Here is a 19670-nt window from a genome sequence, read left to right on the forward strand (position 1 = left end):
AGATCAGTTAAGAACCCCTGTTATAAAGGCATATCATATTTGTTGCAGCCATTCAGTAGTTTTTACTGTCCTAATACGGACACAGGGACATTTTGAGGATAAAAATATCTAATTTCTGAATCCCAACCATGTGGAGCTCGTTGATCTGACATCATTTGTGCATTTTGGTTACGCCGTACCAGCAGTAACTCCTCATTCTTCATTGATTGGTTTGTGCTTTGATTGACAGGCGCAGTGGCCAGTTCGCTTGTCAAGCAGAAACTCCAGGAAGTAATTCTCAAGAAGCAGAAACAGGCACTGGAAAGAACAAACTCCAACACCCTGACGACACCACCTGTGGCTTACAGGTGAGTGAGACAATTAGATGGAGAAACCAGGCGAATTGAAAGAAAGAAGCAAAGTTCATTCATCACATTGTGCAGTGATGAATTACGGGCATGTTGCTGCCCCCACAGGTCTGCAAAGGTAGTGTGTGTGGACCGTAAACGGTCTATGGTGTGTAGACTGTGTAGTGATGTGTAATGATGATGACTGTATATTAGGTGTGTGGTTCTAGTTTTAGGCTGGCATGAATTGTCAGCGTGGCAGTGGCACTTTAAGTTTTTGCTCTTTAAATAGGAAAAGTTTTTTATTTTATTTTGTTTTTTAGTCTGTTTTCTACTCCCTTTACTGGACTGTCTGGACTGAGCTTCAAAATGTCTTTACCACGTCTGGTTTTTAGTAACACACCTACAATAGTGCAGGGAGCAAAATGCTACTCTGAAAAATCAGGCCATGTAAGCAAAATGCAGCGCAAAGCTGATCTTTACGTGACAGAAATATAGACTTTGACTGCATAAAAAGTGTAAAGCACAATGTCTATCTTAACTGTCATGTTTGTGTTACTGTGTATCCTTAGAAAGCTGGGCCCAGACCCAAACGTCTCAGTCCAACCTTTGGTTTCATCTCCATCACAGCCTCCTTCAGAGGGATCAGAGGGGACGCCACTGCGCAGAGCAGGTAAAACCAAAGTCAAAAAGAGCATTCATTGGTCTGGAAGCATGTTCGTATCGCCATTAAGTATTGTTCTCCTGCTGTGTTCATTTTGTCAGCATCTGAGCCCAACCTGAAGGTGAAACACAAGCTGAAGAAACACCTGAACACCCGCAAGAGCCCGCTTACCAGAAAGGAGAGTGCCCCGCCCGCTGTAAAACACAGAGGGCCTGATACACTGGGTAAACACACACACACACACACACACACACAAATGCATCATTGTTACCTATTTGAAAAGCCTCTAAGAGCCACATTCATGAAGGTTATTTACGACTTACTTACTGTACGTTTAATATTTGGCTATGGATAAAGTTGTCAACCAAGTTGCCCAACAACTAAAGCAGCCAGTTCTGGGTCAGATTGTGATTGTTTCTGTACACTGAAAAAAAAGACTTGTTGGCTGATCAGTATAAAATTGTGGAAAGCGTTTCCATCTAAAGCAAATGCATTGATTGAACAGCAGTAATTATGCAGAGTGAACTCCATGTAGATATGTCAGGTCAGCATGATGTGTTGGGGTTAAATGATTGCCTTTATCATTCTTAAACAATGTTTTTAGGTCAGCTGTTACATTAAACTGAACAGATTTCAATAGGCACCATTGTTGCCAGATCCAGAGGATGATTTCCTGCCTTAAAATAGTGAAGGACTCACAGAATCAAAAGCTCCCTATTGGGGATTGTATGATTTAAATATAACAGCCAATTTACCCACCTCTAAAACTGTCCTGCCGAATTTAAAAAATTATATAAAGTTCAAATCAAAGGTTTGATTTACTATGATTTCTGTCTGGACTGATTATCAGATGATTACAGACTTAATAAAGATAGGAAAAAATATGGATTCACAATATATTGCTATTTTTCAGTGACGATTTTACCCCATTATTGATTCTTTTTGAGAAATGTTTTCATATTTATTTATCTAACCATGTCTGCATATGTGGTCATCGGTTAAAACTACATGTAGTATAGTGCACTTTTATGTGCAAGTGTTAATGTCAGAGCGACTCACTGACTTATGATGTGCCTTTGTTTATTGGAACTGTGACTCATATGTTGATGCTCAAAGTGTGTGATTAAACTTTTGTTTTTGGATAAGGAAGTAAGGGATCGGAAAAAGATATAACAAACTTTCAATGTAAATGTGTCATCAGACTCCTCCCCGAGCAGCAGCAGCACTCCAGTGTCCGGCTGTAGTTCTCCCAATGACAGTCTGCCCAATGAGAATGGACTACTGCCACCTGCAGGCGGCCTCTCACACGAGGTAAGAGGCTGACATATAGAAACATACTGTGTGCGTGTGTGCTCAAACATGTTTCTTTGAGGGAAATCAACTTCTTTGGACTTGAATGAAAACAAAAAATGCATTTTAACCACAGGCACTTAATGAAATTCTCACTGCAGGTGTAGTTGCTTTGCACAATAATGACATGTTTTTAGTAATGACACTGTTAGTCTGTCTTTTCTACATAATTCATTTAATCACACACAGTCCAAACAGCATAGCACCTCCATCACATCTGCTGTAGGTGATAAACCTGTGATTCTTCAGGTCAATACAGGTCTTCAATCAAATCAAGTCCAGTTTTATTCTAAAGCGCGTTACAACAACCAAAGTTGACCAAAGCGCTGTACACAATAAAAAATACAATTTAAAAACGGCATAATATATAATTAAAAACAGACCATTATCACATTTAGAATAAGTGCCACAAAACTATGTATCAAACGCCCTTCTAAACAGGTGAGTCTTTAGTTTTGCTTTGAACAGGGGTAGGTCTTTGATGGCAAGTAACTCAAGCACATGTTCATCAACTAATACATGCTGAGGTACATTTAACTGTGATGGAACCGACTATTATTGCTGTTTTACCTTTTGATATGAAGACATTCCATCTGTAGCACCAGAGGTGAATAGAGGAGAATACTTTGCTGATTGATTAAATATTATTTGATGAAACATTGATTTTTGCATTTTAATGCAATGTTTTCTTTTTCAGGCCCAGAAGCTGCTGCTCAGAGATGGCACTCTAGCTAACTTCACCATCCAAAGCCCTTCCACTCTGCCCACTATCACACTGGGACTACCAGCCAACACCAGGGTATCGTTTTCATAATATCATTTGTATTCATTTTTATGTGATATCTGGTGTGAGTCAGCTGCTGTGTTGTGCATGTAGGTTGAGGGAGAGCTGTCAGCTCTGAAGGTCGGTCGCTTGCCTGTGCTGACTGCAGGGGGGTCGCCCGTTTTCCTCCCTGTCAGCAGAGATGATCCAACCGGGCGGATGAATCCTCACATGCCTCTTATCATCCTGGAGCCCTCAGGTGTCGTCCACACTCCACTGCTCACCGGTGAGACACACGCACACAGAGGTCCCTTTTTAAAGTCCCCGTTTTTGTTGCGTAAAAGGTGTGATCGCCTCCTAGTGGTGACAAAATGTATCCAACTATCCATACAGGATTAGCAGAGGTTTTTTCCAGGGTATTAGGGTTCATCAAGAGACGCACAACAACTTCAACATCACTCACACAACTAATATATTTAAACTCAAACATAAAGACTGTGCCGGTCTAAATTTCTGCAGCCCCAAAAGTAAGCACACTATAGGATTCCCAAAATTAAAGAATAATAGACTCAATTGCGGTGAAAACACACAGGAAAACTACTGATATACACAAAAATGTACAGAACAACAACGACAATACACAAAATGACTTCAAACACATACCTAACGGAACACAAAATTACTCTAAAAAAAGGCAAAACCACAAAAAAAAACAAAAACAAAAAAAAAAACCACTCAAAACAACAACTAAAACAGTCAAAGCCCTTTGTTCTTTCCTGTACATTATTTTAAATAATAACATGAATGTTAATAAAGTGGCTCTCAGATCAGACAATCACATTTTTGTGTGCCCCTCTGTGAAAGGAGTAGCCTATGTGCTCTGTCTTTTTCGGCCATTTATAATAATAATAACAAAAATAATAATATTTCAATTCAATTCATTGAAACTTTATTTGTATAGCACCAATTACAACAGTAGTCATATCATAGTGCTTATCAAAATATAAAATTCTAAACCTAACCACTAATATAAAACCTAACCGGATAAAGGTTTACGCTTTTATACGATATACGCTTTTTTGAATCGTTACGGAGTGATTGAAGACACAATAAAATAACACAAGAAAGCAAATACAAACAGGAAAAAAAGTAGCACAAAATTAAATATAGTGTTGGTCAAGTTTCGGATAAAGATTTGAAGATCCCAACCAGGTTTGTATTTCATTTTTTTTCACAAATTTCTGAATATTTCTGTTGGTCAGGTGAAATAATGTTTGTCTGTGTTCACAGTTCCGCTGCAGTTTACGCCTCAGTTAGAGCATCTCTCTCCTGGAGGTGCTCAGGCACACAAGCCTGTGAGCAGAACCCGCTCTGAACCTCTCCCCCAAAGCCCACGAACCCTACACGCACATCTCCTCCAACAACAGCACAACACACAACTACTGGAGAGTCTCAAACAGCACACAGTCCGGAGCAAGGTAAGAATACACATAGTAACACACACCAGGTACATTGTGTTTAAGTAAATATGTACAACACAACTGCTTTTATTTTAAAGGAGGTGACATTCATGCTTGGTTACGCAGTTTACACTTTTCCATTTTGTTTTTTTTTTATTGTCTTTCCCTCTATAAATGACTTTTCTGGTTATTAAACTTCCCAAAATAGAGTTAATAGTCAACTATTGGTATTAGTTTTACATTTCAAATGCTACCTTCAACCCTTAGCCCCTGGTTTTCTGGGACAAAAATCAGTGTAAATGTGTGATATTATCCCAAAACATGCAATTGTGGTATTTTCTTGTCATATTTGGGCCAGATTTTAAATAAATAGAGAGTGGGGAAATAAACATGGTTTAGAAAGCTTTGCCGTTTCAGTTTTTTGTTCATTTTCTGTGAACATGGAAAATACCAGCTTCAGTGATTGTTTTTTTGGAACTATTTCAAAACCTTTTCTGCTTCTTAGCAAGCCTGTGCCAGTGTTAAATGTTTTAAAAAGGTAAGGAACTCTTTTTTTTAGTGTCTTGATACTCCACAAACAGAGAAAAACAGACAGGACATGAGTGTGCTGTGTCTGTTTACTGTGTGCTGTGTCACAAACAGGCATCAGACATACACAGCACAGGGTCACTGACATTTAAGACCTCTGCTGACAAAAAGTGGTGTAGCTTAAGGTTGTCAACGTATTTTAAAATTCAGAATCGTCCTATATTTGAGGTAGGTAGCTAGGTATCCTTATTGTACTTATATAGGATGCACCTTATAAGGTATATAAATCAAAAATAAACTGAGACCCAAAATTGGGTCCCACACAAATAGCGACATAACCTTTTACATTGAGTGACTTTTGAAAGCAGAAGTTCAGTATCACAAACTAGTATTAAAAGTTAGATTTCATATACTACTTTTATTGTTTCTTTAATGAATTTTTTTTTTTAAACTGCACTTTTTCTTTCATTTTTTTTGTCATAGCTTTATATGACATCTTTTAATTTAGCATTATATAAGTTTCACTGCATTATAAAGTATATTTAAGTTCATGTTGATTAGTTTTTTTTTACACATTCCTAGGTCGGCATATTACAATTGTTAACTAAATTTGCAACAATATAGGATTTTTTTTTTTGTTTAAAAAAAAAAATAAAAAATTGTTTGATAGCATCCAGTATTTTGGGTGAACAAAGAAAACCTCATTCTACGAGAACTAGAAAGCTCAAAAACTGTTTTTTAGCAAAACAAAAGGCCTCAAGTAGATGCGCAGCAGTAGATTATATGTACATTCTGTAAAATTCTCTTTGTTTGTGTAGTTTATGTTAAAGTCCAGCGAGAAACCCAGACTGCATCAGATACCATCTGAAGACTCAGAAGATGGTGGTGGGACGTCGCCCTCAGAGCTGACCTATAACAGCAGGTTGAGGGTGGAGTCACTGAGAGAGACAGACTCTGCTGCTTCCAAGACCCAGGATGAGCACATGAACCTGCAACATGCACTCATACTTAACCAGGTACTGACAGCAGGCACAGAGGTTAGGGTTGAACCAAGCATCCCAGTAGGGGGCAGCGTAACTCTTACAGTGCTGTTGTCTCATGGTTTGACGTGCACTCATTCAGTGATTAAACAAACCACACTGTTTGTTAGTGATGCAGAAAGCTTCATCCTATCCTGTCTGTCTCCATAGTCATTGTTATGGGAGAAGCAGAAGCAGCTTCAGCAGCTGCACCGACAGATGGAGACCCTGGCAGTGCCCATGATGCGTGGAGGTGGTGGGGTTGGTGGAAGCCTGGGCGTCCATAGCCCCCTGTCTCGTACCCAGTCGTCCCCAGCCTCCACCTCTCACACGCTGCCCGACAAGTCCCTGAGCCTGGCTGCACAGGACACATGCAGCCAACCACGCTTCACCACCGGTGGGTCAAACATCTTCAACACAAGCATATCAATCAGTAATTGTTGTATGTTCAATTGGTTATGACGGTAAAACATGATTTTTTTTTCTATGTAACTTTGCATTCAGTCTTCCTAAAAATAATGGACTTTGATTCTTATCCCATGCAGCATCTTGTTAACCTACTGTTGATCTTTGTTTATGTTCGTGTGTGTGTGTGTGTGTGTGTGTGTGTGTGTGTGTGTGTGTGTGTGTGTGTGTGTGTGTGTGTGTGTGTGTGTGTGTGTGTGTGTGTGTGTGTGTGTGTGTGTGTGTGTGTGTGTGTGTGTGTGTGTGTGTGTGTGTGTGTGTGTGTGTGTAGGTCTGGTGTATGACTCTCAAATGCTTAAGCATCAGTGTACATGTGGTGATAACAGCAATCACCCAGAGCATGCTGGGAGGATACAAAGTATCTGGTCCCGACTACAAGAGAGAGGCCTGAGAGGACAGTGTGAGGTACAACACACACACACGCACACACACGTAATGCATTCCTTCTGCAGTCTGTATTGTATATCAGAGAATCCAATGTAACTCATTACTTTGTCCATCCAGAGTATTCGTGGTCGTAAAGCTACGCTGGAGGAGCTGCAGTCCGTCCACACAGAGCGCCACGTGTTGCTATACGGCACCAACCCACTCAACAGACTCAAACTGGACAACTGTAAACTTGCTGGTATTTAAACCTGTCAACTCATTCAACTGCATCCAACAGATTCAATATACATTTTTTTGTGGACTTTAAATCATATTCATTTTTTTTAAACTTTTTATTTGTATTAGCCAATTAAAAAAAATTATTCTGCTTTGTATAATCTTCAGTTTTTGGTTTTGATATTAGCATATTGTTGTTTTGTATGTGGCCCCTGGGCCGCTATTTGCCCTTGTCGCTTTAAAGCTGCAGTTTGTAAGTTTTTTTTTTCTTCTTTTTGGTCAAAAATCCATAATCATCTCATTATATTGTATTGCATATTGTAACCCAAAGTCTTCTGAGTGGACAGTGAATCTCTGCTCCTTCTCCTGGCTCTATAAATGAGCTTTAGAAATACAGGAGCGTGATGCTGGACTTCAGCCAATCAGAGACCTTTCTACCAACAGGGCGATCCCATGAGCTGTTTTTAGCTTTACTATTGGCTGCTCGTCAAAATTCTATGAGCGTTCTGGATCTGAGAGTAGGGAGTCCCATGGTATATATTCCAGCAGGAGTCTCTAACACGGCTTTTGGCACTGCGGTTACACGGCAAAGCAAGATGACGTGTCCGCCCCGAGTCAGAGAGAGAGAGAGTGAGAAGAGACGGAATAAATAGCTTATTAAAAATGATCTAAGGTGGAAAGCACAGACCCAATTCATCTGCATTGTGTCTGCTCTGATCAGCTGGGATCAGGAGGCAGAGGAGCAGCTGCTTGTGTTTGAGGAGCAGCTCTGACTGTGAGCCTCTTACTGTCCTCACAGCAGTGAGTGATACATGCTTCACGAGCACAAGATAAAGTCCCTGCATTTGTTTCTAGTCTATATGGAGAAAATAGTCGCAAAGAGTTCCACAGTGTGCACGTGCTCATAAAGACTGGTGAGGTACGTTCAGGAGGGGAGGGGGAGCGTCTCACGATTCTACAAACTGCAGCTTTAAGGTCTCTTAAAACGTATAATGATTATTTTGCATAAAACTATTTTAGAATTTTACTTTTGTACAGTCAAAGTCATCCAATTTGCTTCATCGTGTAAATCTCTATTTGTTTTTTAGTCCAGAAGAACATATTGTAAATATCTGTAAGTTGACTAAATGATTTACTCATGTATGTTTTATGTTTTGCTTTTAGGAATCCTCTCCCAAAGGATGTTTGTGATGTTACCGTGTGGAGGTGTGGGGGTTAGTGTCTACTTTTTATCTGAACCAAAGGCCACTCACTGAACAACTGATAACTGAGGATGATGTAGTATGAGAAGAAAGGATGACATAACCAAAGAAAAAAGAGCAAACTGACTCAAACAATGACAAGTCAGACTAATGGGTACAGCATGGCCGTGACCATTGATGAAAGAAATGCCTTAGATTTCACTGTCTGAGCCAGACACACAGTTTCAAAAGTGACTTTGAAGAAAAAGTAGGCGTTAACTGGATTTAAAGGAGCATTTTTCCCCCGAAAGATAATTGTTTTTGAATGAGTTCATCCATAGAAACTGTATGAATGCTGCTGAGGTGTTTCGTCAATCTGTGATGACCGGCTTGTGTTTTACAGGTTGATAACGACACCATCTGGAACGAGTCGCACACGTCGACGGCTTCACGGATGGCGGCGGGAAGTGTTGTTGAGCTAGCGTTCAGAGTGGCTAAAAGAGAACTCAAAGTGAGGGCCAAGAACCTTCAATATCTGTGAAAGATGAATCCAAGGAACAAAATAAAACACTGATTAACAATGTTCTTACTTATCTGCACAGAATGGCTTTGCTGTGGTTCGACCGCCAGGGCATCATGCTGACCCGTCCAATCCCATGTAAGTGTGTGCATGCATGCGTCTAGGAAATATTGTGATTTATTCCTTGAGGAGCAACTGTAAGCATCATAACTTTCTGTGTGATTGTAGAGAATTTTGTCACAAAAACTGCAAACTAAAGCCCAGTTCTTCTTACAGCTATAGTTATGCATATATACTTATATATTGTCAGGTACTGAGGCAGTATTTAAGCTGTAATATAGAATTTAGGTAATAGTAAATACAATTTGAGGTTGTCTGTAGGTTTGTCTAGCCAAGACATGGGCAACTGGTGGCCCCTTTATTACAGTAAATGCACAAGATGACTCCAAAAGCACACAAAAAGAAAAACAAAAATGATCACACAAATGACTCTAAAAACACATAAAATGATGTAAAAATACATAAAGGGACATCAAAAATGAAAGGCAATGTTGAAGTGGTGCATCAATGTGTGCAGACAAAAAGGGTGTTTAGCTGCGTGTTGAATCAAACTCAGATGTTTATTCAATGTTTGTGTCTCTAATCTCCTATAAAATAGTTTCTAAGCAGTCAGACATTGAATCATTACTGTATTCCTTGTCCTGCAGTAAATGACGTCATCATTATTTGATATCCTGTGAATCTGTCTCTCTGTTTCTAACAGGGGATTCTGTTATTTCAATTCCGTGGCCATTGCTGCCAAACAGCTCCAGCACAAGCTGAGTGTCAGCAAGATCCTCATCGTTGATTGGGTAGAACGTCCTCTTTATTCTGATTTCATGTTTCCACAGGTGTTAAGATGCTCTCACCTTCTTCTAATCCTCCTCCTCCTCCTTTGTGTATACTTGTGTTTCTTCCAGGATGTCCATCATGGGAATGGCACCCAGGAAGTGTTCTACAGCGACCCCAGTGTTCTCTACATTTCATTGCATCGCTATGATGACGGGAACTTCTTCCCGGGCAGCGGATCAGCAGCGGAGGTTTGTAGCAGTATTCACTGATTCCTCATATTCTGAGCAATGATGGTATTGATTTCTTTTAAATGTTATACATTTGTGGTCAGGTTGGTTCTGGAGCCGGTGAAGGCTTCAACGTTAACGTGGCGTGGACAGGAGGACTGGAGCCACCCATGGGAGATGCCGAGTACCTCGCTGCATTTAGGTACTACAACACACTTCAATGTGCAAAGGTTCACACTGTGCTGCAGCCTCTGTAACATGATTAGTGGGTATATATACGTGGTCACTCTTGCCTATTTCATAATGCTAAAAGAATTCCTGCCAACAGAAAAAATTAGCATCAAAACTGGACTGGAAAACAGAGCCTGGTGTGATAATTCCATTAGTTCTGTATCTAATGTGGGAATGCCACAGGTATAGGATGTGAAATGAAATAATTCCCAATGAATCCCTGTTCTTTCACTTGAACCAGAGCTCACGTCACTGTGAAATCACAGCTGTATGAAAGCTTCCAGGATTCTAGTGAATGACCTGGAGCTGGAGAAAAAGAAATGTAACGCTGCCTTGAAGGCTTGGGAAAAGCAGGATTTAATAAAAAGCACAGTTCTGTGCAATGGTAAAGGAAAATAAGAATATTTTAAAACAGTTAAATTATATTAATTATTTAACTAATTGCAGTAAAGTAACTAAAATAAAGATGTGGTGCAAGAAACAGAGGTTAGGGGTGAAAATACGGATCATCTGTAGAAAAAAGTCTTCTGAGTCTCCTTATGAAATCCATGCTGTTGACAGTGGGACTCTGTGGGATCATCCCAACATTTCTAGGACTTCTTCTTGTAAAAACTCCCAGGGAGCAGACCGAGTCAGAAGCAGATTCCACTTCAGCTGGCTTTATTTTGGCAGTGTTAATGGCAGGTGGTGTGGGAGTGAAGGAGAGGGTTAATACAGGAATAAAACAGACGTGAGCTACGACTTTACAGTGGCTTAACTACTAGGTATCTAGATAAACCCAATCACTGCAAAAAATAAAACAAACTTAAGCAGATAAAATATCTTAAATGAAGACAGTAAATATATTTATTGTTATTAAGTACATATAGTTATCATTATTATTATTTATTTTTTGCCTTACCAGATATTTTTTATTACCGGTTAGTATTTTACTTACTTCAACATCTTTTTACTTGTTTTGGCAGATATTTACCTCCACCAAGGAGGTCATGATTTCACCAGCATCTGTTAGCAGGATTACGTCAAAAGTACAAATTTTAACCAAAGGCAGATCTCACACCATGGAAGATTCCATTCAGTTTTGGAGGGGATTTCGATCAATATACAGATTCTGGATCCGTTTGAAAAGTCTCTCATTATTGGTGGATTTTCTAGAACTAATATGTCGGTTTGAAACTGACCGATCTTTATGAATTTTGACTCTGTTATGTCGAAACATCGGTATGAGGATCACTGATCCAGATAATTGCCAATATCAGGCAAACAGGAGATTTGGAGCTTAGTGGATATTTATACTTTCTGAGTGCTCTCGTTTCTGTCATTTTAGATCAAATCAGGCAAATGTATGAAATCACTTCTTCCTTCGTTTTATTATCCTTAAACTTTGCGTTTTTTGGGTACTATTGCCATTGATGATTTATTTTTTGTTTAATTTACTTCATTCCTGGTTTTTATTCATGATTAGGGAAACATGTTTAAAATGCTTTTTTTCTCAGACTTTCTTAATGAGCCACAACAAACAGATGTAAATTGCTCAGTCTCGGCCCAGCCGCGTCTCTGACGTACATCCTGTGTAACCATTAATCCTTGTCATTTGCAGAGCATGTGTCTGGCGCTCCCAGTTTTCAATAACTACAGACATTTTACAGTAACTGCTCTGCATGTCTCGTGTGGTGCAGGTTACGGATGGTTATATCCTGCTGGTGGGCTGGATAATTGTCATCGGTGGGTGTTTAGCACTAATAAATTTCAGTTTTGTGGGCTTTTTGGTTGTCTGGCATATCCAATCTGAAGGAAACTGTGGCGACTGCACGGTGACTGGAAAAAGGTATACTGGTGTTCGCAGATGTTTAGTAGAGTGGGAACTGGCAATTTCTCACAGACGTGTTTACCTAAAGTCCAAACAAACTGTATCATGCACGCATCACAATGGACATTTCATCATCAAAAATGCAAAACTACCGCCGGCTTGAGTAATCAAAAGCTCAGAAAAAACCTTTACAAATGATAATACTTTTATATATTTGCTGCCATTTTTGCCATCAATTGTCAGTGTAGTTTTTTAAACCACTTTTTTATGTTGAAATAAATGTAATTAGGTCATTGATTGATTCTAGTCCAAGTCTTGACATTTTAGTTAAAGGATTTCAATTTAGGGAATTTTGTCGTAAAAATCCAATGCGTTCACACTAGATGCTTTTCGGGCATCGAAATCACGCCTAACGCCCATAGTTGGAGCTTGTGCTCATTGCATCAGACGCTTGTCACCGAGGGTCGAAGATGTTCGATGACAAGCTGGGAAGAGAGCAGGTTGAGCGCGTTTTGGGGAGGGGCTTCTCCGTTGCCTGTGAAAAGTTTAAATATCTTACTCGCGACACCGACCTCCTCACTAATCCTCCTCCAAGCAAGGTCCTTTCTGTTCCTGTCATGATAGTAATAGTCTGACGGGTTATACAAATCGGAGTGAGCATAGCATAGTTGTGTTCGCTTCCTGTTGTCATCCATGTCCTACAGTTCTGTCACAAAATGCGTCACTGTGTCACTACACCACTACGCCACTGTTGGACAAAGCTCCTGGTTGGTCGATGCGCCGCGATTCCAATCCCTACTCTCATTTCTGTCACTGCAAAAAGCGTCGGGATCCCTCGACATTCCTAGAAGCACGTCCACTATTAATTGTGTTTGTAAACCTGACGCTTTTGACGCGTTTGGTGTGAACGTGCCATTAGAGTGACTGCTCTCTATGGGTTGAAACCCAGCTATTAATCGAATTTTGCTATTGGCTGCGAATGTTGATTTATCATGTTTTTGTGCATCCTCATGTTACGAACCACCACTGTTAGCTCCGCCCCTCCTTTAAAAACTAGCACCTGTCGACTTTGCAATCTGTGGTGAGTAGGTTGGGTTGAGAGAATTGTGAATAGAGAGGTATGGTGAGTATTGAGTAAGTAGTTAGCATAGCATAGATTGTTCTTTATATATAGATTTTATAGTATAGACGTCAAAACCTCAGTGTTTAGTTACGCGTTAATGATCTTTGAACAAAGTTTCAATGCATCTAATGTTCAAACACAATCAATTTGATAAATCTAAAATATTTTATTTTAAACAATACACTTTCAGACATTTCAGTGCTGCAGACTTAATTGAAATAAGCAGAATTCTGAGTGGCCACAGGAGCCATGTGCTTTACCTTTTGCTGGAAAGAATTCTGACAGAAAGTGAGGGCAAAGCATTCATTTTGAAGGATAATTTAATGTTAGTTTTTGTGTTAATTTTTTGTGCAGAGTTTTGTGGTAGACAAGACAATATTGAATCTAACGGATGCTTAAGTGTTAAACATTCTTAAATTAAAATCCATTCTGAGATTGTGCACAGCGATACTGTACCTTTGACAACATGTGGTAGCTGATTTAGGTTGTATTCCTTTTGTATTCATAAGACAGGTTTTGCAATGAAACAATGTAGCGATGGCCTTTTCACATCTGCAGTTTTATCTACTTCTATAATTCTAAATACTGCAGGTTAAAGCTGTTGGGGTCAAATGATCCCTAACATTTTTTATAACACAGAGAAAGACATAGTGTAGGGCACTTATGTCAATAAATCCAAGGTATTTCTTTCAAAAAATGGAAGAATTTACTCACAGTCAAACGTCAAACATTGAAATCGGCGCTCGCAAGTTTGTTTTTGACTCCATCACAAACAATAGGTTTGTTGACAAATGGTCATGTGACCATTGAATCTTTGGAAAAGTTTTGCACAGCATTGTGGGATTGGATTTCTTTTATAATCATTTTTGGCCATATTTGGGCATTTCTGTGGAAAGCCACAATATCAACATCGGTCATTATTTTGGCACGACTTTCAATCAGTGAAATCACCAGAAATGTCACGTTGACAGAGTTTTTTGGGGTCACACTGGCATCAGTAAATTCGGACCATGCAATACATCATGGATTCATATTAAACCTTTCATTAGAATAACCACTGAAGTCCAGTTAACATGTTTAACTACAGAGAATATGACTATGGTGGTACTAAGTTTACCAACACTGCCTGTTAGAAAAAGTAAAAAATGTCCTAAATGTCCTGAGTGATTGAGTTTTCTCCAAAACCAAATTTTCATCAGGTGTTCAGAAACATTAAAGCAGGTCAAGGGATCTAAAAAGCCTGTTTGTTTATGTGTAGAGCATGTGCTAAAGATGTGTAGTTGTTTGCAAACGTAATCCTGACACGTGAAGGGAGGATGGATCAGAGGGTATTATGGGAAAACACACTTAGTTTAAGGTTTTCCTGCTAAGGGAAAAAATCCACTGTAATTCATAGTAACTGGATTTAGTGTTTTTAGCACTTTCTAATGGCCCTATTAAAAAAATATCATGCAGACTATCTTTTATTTATTGTTTATTTATTGTGGATGTCACAATAACATTGGACAAACCAGATATATTGATCGATTCAGCAGAAACCTCGTCTGAAATGTATGGTAAAACACTTGACTTCAAAATTGAATCTGAAAAATAATGATTTTAACAGCAAACCTAAAGAAAATGTTATATCATTATGGGAAAAACATTGGCAAATTTTAAAGAGTAACTAAACCCCTGTTTTTTGGCTGACCTGCCACTAGGGGAGGGGGGAATTCAAATAGTTAAGACACGCTCAGTCTATGCTATAAAATCTACAAAGAACAATCAATGCTATGCTAACTAGCTACTCAATTCTCACTATACCGCTCTATTCACAATTCTTTATTTCCAACCTACTCGCCAAAGATTGCAGAGTCCACAGGTGTTAGTTTTCATAGGAGGGGTGGAGCTAACAGTGACGTAAAAAGAAGCCAACAAAACGTCACAAACCACCGTTCTCAACCATAGCAAAATTTGATTGTAATAGCCATGTTTCAACCCATAGAGGGCAGTCACGCTTACATTTTTACCACAAAATGTGCCAAAATTAAGTACTTTAGCTAAAATGTGTAGAGTTGGACAAGGATCAAAGAACAACACTACTTTGTACCCAAATACATTTGTTTTTAAGTAAGGAAAAGGAAACATTTACCACCTGTTCTCCATCTATACCTGCTCATCCCATTTATGGTTATTGGGTGCTGAAGCCTTTCCCGTGTGACTAGGGGTGTAACGTAGGTTACATTCTGAGCACATTTATCACAGGGCTGACAGACAGAGACTGACGATCCTGTCAAAGAGCTCGCCTTTAGATTTATTGAGAGCAGAAAGAATAAATGAGTAGCTGTTGCTGCTTTTACGCTCAAGTATTAGCCGGTAATATTTTGAGCTGTTTTGAAAGCAAATTACTCGTGTGAGTTTCTAATTCTTGTTTAGATTTCGCGGCAGCTCCCCATAATCTCTGTCCAAGTACTAATTGAGGCCCACTTTGTTTTAACCGCCGTAAAAAAACATTTTTTTTTTTCTCTCTCCAACAAGGCAACCCAAACATCTACCCTTTGAGTGTCGTGCTGCCCCCTGCTTTCTGATTCTTTAGAGCTTTTAATGTTGAAAGGTGTGTGGGGAGAAAAGCAAGACGTCGTAGAGACTGTTTGATAAAAGGCATTTTATGGGTTAAACTTTTGCGAGCTCTGCTGCCTTTTCACCTTATCCTTCATGCACCCCAACCCACTCCATATTTTCCATCACCCCGCTCCCAACCCTTACCACCCACCCAACACACACACACACACACACTAACGCACACTCGTTTTCACCCTTTTCCTGTCTTCCCTCCATTGATCTTTAATAAGCGTCCCCACCTCTCCTCTGCACCCTCCTCCTCCTCCATCTTTCCGTGGTTTGTGTGTACTTCCCGTCTCTAGGGGGACCCGGGCCAGGTTTGATGGGCCTACAGTGGGAGCTGGGGTTGGGTTCTTGTGGTTGGGTGTGTGTAAGTAGGATGACTGAAAAATGTGCAGTGTATAATACATGTTTATGATAGCTCTCGGGCTCTTTTCCTTCAAATGTTCACACGGCAGACTCAATACTTGAGTGTGTGCGTATGTGGTTTAAAAATAATGTTGTGTACTGTATGTGTGTAGATGTGTTGCTGCACTATGTTGCGTGTACATGCTCACTTTGGAATTTGCGTGCATTGTCACTGCCCATCTTATTCTGTTTTTGTCAATGAGATCATGTCGTGTGTGTGTGTCTGTGTGTGTCTGTGTGTGTCTGTGTGTGTGTGTGTGTGTGTGTGTGTGTGTGTGTGTGTGTGTGTGTGTGTGTGTGTGTGTGTGTGTGTGTGTGTGTGTGTGTGTGTGTGTGTGTGTGTGTGTGTATGTGTGTGTGTACGTGTACACACAAAGGGGAGGGAGCTCTCCAAAGTCCCCTGGCAGAATAATGAAGGTAAATGGATCCCAGATGGGCTGCTTTTCCTCTTTTCTTCATGTTGTCAATGACGTGAGGAGAGTGACAAGCCTCTAATAGGAACCAGATTTGCACGATGCAGCTTTGAACTCGTCCGACGGCCGCTGAGTTGAGCCTCTCTCCTTCATCACCTCTCCTATAGGCTGTTTTCAAACCCCTGGGATCCATCATAGCCTGCAGCCCTCAGCTTTGCCTAGACTATGGAATAAAACCCAGCAGGAACACTGTGGTGGAGTTAGCTTGGTTATAGCTTCAAATGTGAAGCCACTTTAATGTCTGCAAAAGACTCAATAAAAGTTTTTGTGCTCCTATCAGTGGTTAGCGTGGTTAGCACCAAATACTTTACTTTCATCCCATTGTTAGATTGATTTGAGTCTATGAATTGGTTTTCGGGTTGGTTATGTGTAAGTACAGTGTTGTGTTGCACAATCCTTAAAGAGTAACTAAACCCACAGGTTTTTGCTGAGCTGCCACAAGGAGGGAAATTCAAAAAATGCCTTGATTATGGGCGGGGCTCCTGGAGCCCAGTCTATACTATAAAATCTCCAAAGAAAAATGTATGCTATGCTAGCTAGCTAATTCATACTCCCTGTAGCTCTTTATTCACAATTCTTCCAATCCAACCTACTCCCACAGATTACAGAATCCACAGGTGACAGTTTTTATAGGAGGGGCGGGGCCAACAGTGATGCACTATGGTTCGATGATGACGTCACAGAGTCTCCTTCTCAGCCAGTAGAAAAATGTAATTGTAATAGCCTTGTTTCAACCCATAGAGGGAAATTACTCTTACATTTTACAACAAAATACAGCAATTGAAATACTAAAATGACTAAAATGTTGAGTGTTGGACCAGAATCAATCAACTGCACTACTTCATACCCAAATATATTTTGTTGTGGGATTGTGTTACTTTTTAAAAAGAGTCCTCAACCTATATTACGAAGACAGCTCAACTGAAAGACTATAATATGTAACCTTTAGGAGGAATAAGGAATGATTTGGAAGCTGCATGTGTAATAAAAAGCATTGTTTGACAAACTGTGATGTAGTGAATACTCTGGGAAGTGTTCCAATCACAATAGGTGTATTTTATTGAAAGCAAACTAGTTGAAGGGAATCCTGCAGTGACTGTAGTCTCTGTCTGTGTGTCTGTACAGGTCTGTGGTAATGCCCATCGCCCAGGAGTTCTCCCCAGATGTGGTTCTGGTTTCAGCTGGGTTCGATGCTGCTGAGGGAAACCCTGATCCTCTGGGAGGCTACAAGGTCTCCGCTAAATGTACGAAGTTTTCTATCCAGTAGCCATTTAATGCGTAATCCTAGTTTGGTTTTAAATAAAGTACACCAATAAACAACAGTTTTTCAGTTGTTATGACAGGGATTCGTCCTGACTCCATGTGTTGATGTGTTTTTTGCCACAGGTTTTGGCTTTCTGACCTGTCAGCTGATGTCTCTGGCCGGTGGTCGTCTTGTTTTGGCTCTGGAGGGAGGCCACGATCTCACAGCTATCTGCGATGCTTCTGAAGCTTGTGTTGGTGCTCTCCTGGGTATACAGGTACAACCATCTCTCATGATATCACCGCATACTACACAGGAACCCTGTCCATTTCCACCTCACTTTACACACCTGTTTTGTTTCCGTTTTACCAGATGTCATGACAGGCCCTCAAACTCCCCAAAATTGTGCTAAACATGACTAATATGGTTAATGGAGTTCACTGTTGTCATTAATTTTATATTTATTCACAACATCATGCAAGATTTTGTGTGAGATTTGACGTTCATCCGTATGCTACACTTTCTAAAGCTAGAGATTAGAGCACACGTTTAATGGTGCAAAATATAATGGTAATGTGATATTTTCTCTCCATTTTAGGAGGTGAACTTCATCATATTGTCATATTATGTCAGATTTTGCGCAATAAACGAGATTTCCGTCTCTCTGCCCACCGGTTTACAAAGACAAATTGCATGTAAATGTGTGATATTTCCCCAAACATGCGCACGAGATGGAATATTCAGTGTTATATTGCAATCTACTTGATTTTGTTTGAAAATAAAACCTTCTAGAAATATTTTTTAAATAATAATAATGCCACTTCTGTTTCAGGAGGTGAAATACTTATTTTCTGTCTGTTCCATGATTACGGAAAAACAGCCTGAGTTGACATTTATGGAATATATGTGCATGTAATGTAGTGTTGATATGTGTATATATATATTTATATGGATTACTAATAAAGAGTAGACTACGAATATGAAGCAATGACCAGTACAGTAGTAGGCGTATCTCTGTAGAGCACACATGAACCTGTAGCTTCTTGAAGCTTTGATAAATGGCCATGATGCTCTTCCTGTAGGAACCACTGCCAGAGGAAGTTCTTCTACAGGAGCCAAACGCTAATGCAGTCCACTGTCTGCAGACTGTCATACAAATACAAAGTAAGACGGGTGGATGCTCTTTGTTTTTCAACTATAGCTTCTTTGTTTTGTTATGTTAGCTACAGCAGAATTGGCTGTATTTTGATTAGCATTGTGGGCTTCTATGTGTGTGTGTGTGTGTGCGCTACAGGTCAGTACTGGCAGTGTGAGAAAGCTCACAGTGGCTCTGTGTCTCTCTCGTACCTGGCTGCTCAGAGCAGAGACTGTGAGGAAGCAGATGCTGTAAATGCGTTGGCCTCACTTTCTGTTGGAGTTCTTTCCAGCAAAAGGTAAAGCACACGTTCATGTGGACACTTAGGATTCTACTTATTGCTATAAAGTCTGCGTTATTAAATCGTTTGAAAGAAAATCTTTTAGATTTATTGATGATGTTCAGGGATAGTTAGTTTAAGTAAACCCTGAGATTTTAGCTGACGTGCGTCTAGGCTGGAAATGAAAAAAATGAATATGGGAGGGGCTTCTGGAACAGTTAAGAAATGCTCAGTCTGTACTATTCCCTACTTAATACTCACTATACCTCTTGTGGTTGAAAAATTTACAAATGAGATAAACCCACCCAAGAATCCACAAAACATCCCAAACCCCCATTTTCAGCCAATAGCAAAATGTAATTTTAATAGTTGGGTTTCAACGCATAGAAGGCAGTCACTCTGACTAAAACATTGGACAACAGTCAATCA

General features: G+C 39.8%; 1 protein-coding gene across 4 annotated transcripts in view; it reads left to right on the plus strand.

Moving 5' to 3' along the window:
• hdac7a (histone deacetylase 7a) overlaps nt 1-19670 on the plus strand; it is an 84930-nt gene that overhangs the window by 63239 nt on the left and 2021 nt on the right. For all 4 annotated transcript variants that reach the window (XM_028452925.1, XM_028452924.1, XM_028452926.1 and 1 more), the window contains exons 5-25: nt 230-347; nt 899-999; nt 1092-1214; nt 2192-2301; nt 3038-3139; nt 3218-3389; nt 4394-4581; nt 5910-6107; nt 6282-6507; nt 6847-6980; nt 7080-7200; nt 8343-8392; nt 8763-8870; nt 8962-9017; nt 9643-9730; nt 9839-9958; nt 10042-10139; nt 17709-17827; nt 17970-18103; nt 18909-18990; nt 19121-19259. In XM_028452925.1, coding sequence (XP_028308726.1) covers nt 230-347; nt 899-999; nt 1092-1214; nt 2192-2301; nt 3038-3139; nt 3218-3389; nt 4394-4581; nt 5910-6107; nt 6282-6507; nt 6847-6980; nt 7080-7200; nt 8343-8392; nt 8763-8870; nt 8962-9017; nt 9643-9730; nt 9839-9958; nt 10042-10139; nt 17709-17827; nt 17970-18103; nt 18909-18990; nt 19121-19259 — 2587 coding nt within the window. The remainder of the gene's footprint in view (nt 1-229; nt 348-898; nt 1000-1091; nt 1215-2191; nt 2302-3037; nt 3140-3217; nt 3390-4393; nt 4582-5909; nt 6108-6281; nt 6508-6846; nt 6981-7079; nt 7201-8342; nt 8393-8762; nt 8871-8961; nt 9018-9642; nt 9731-9838; nt 9959-10041; nt 10140-17708; nt 17828-17969; nt 18104-18908; nt 18991-19120; nt 19260-19670) is intronic.

This window comes from Gouania willdenowi, chromosome 7, assembly GCF_900634775.1.
Source record: "Gouania willdenowi chromosome 7, fGouWil2.1, whole genome shotgun sequence".
NCBI lineage: Eukaryota > Metazoa > Chordata > Actinopteri > Blenniiformes > Gobiesocidae > Gouania > Gouania willdenowi.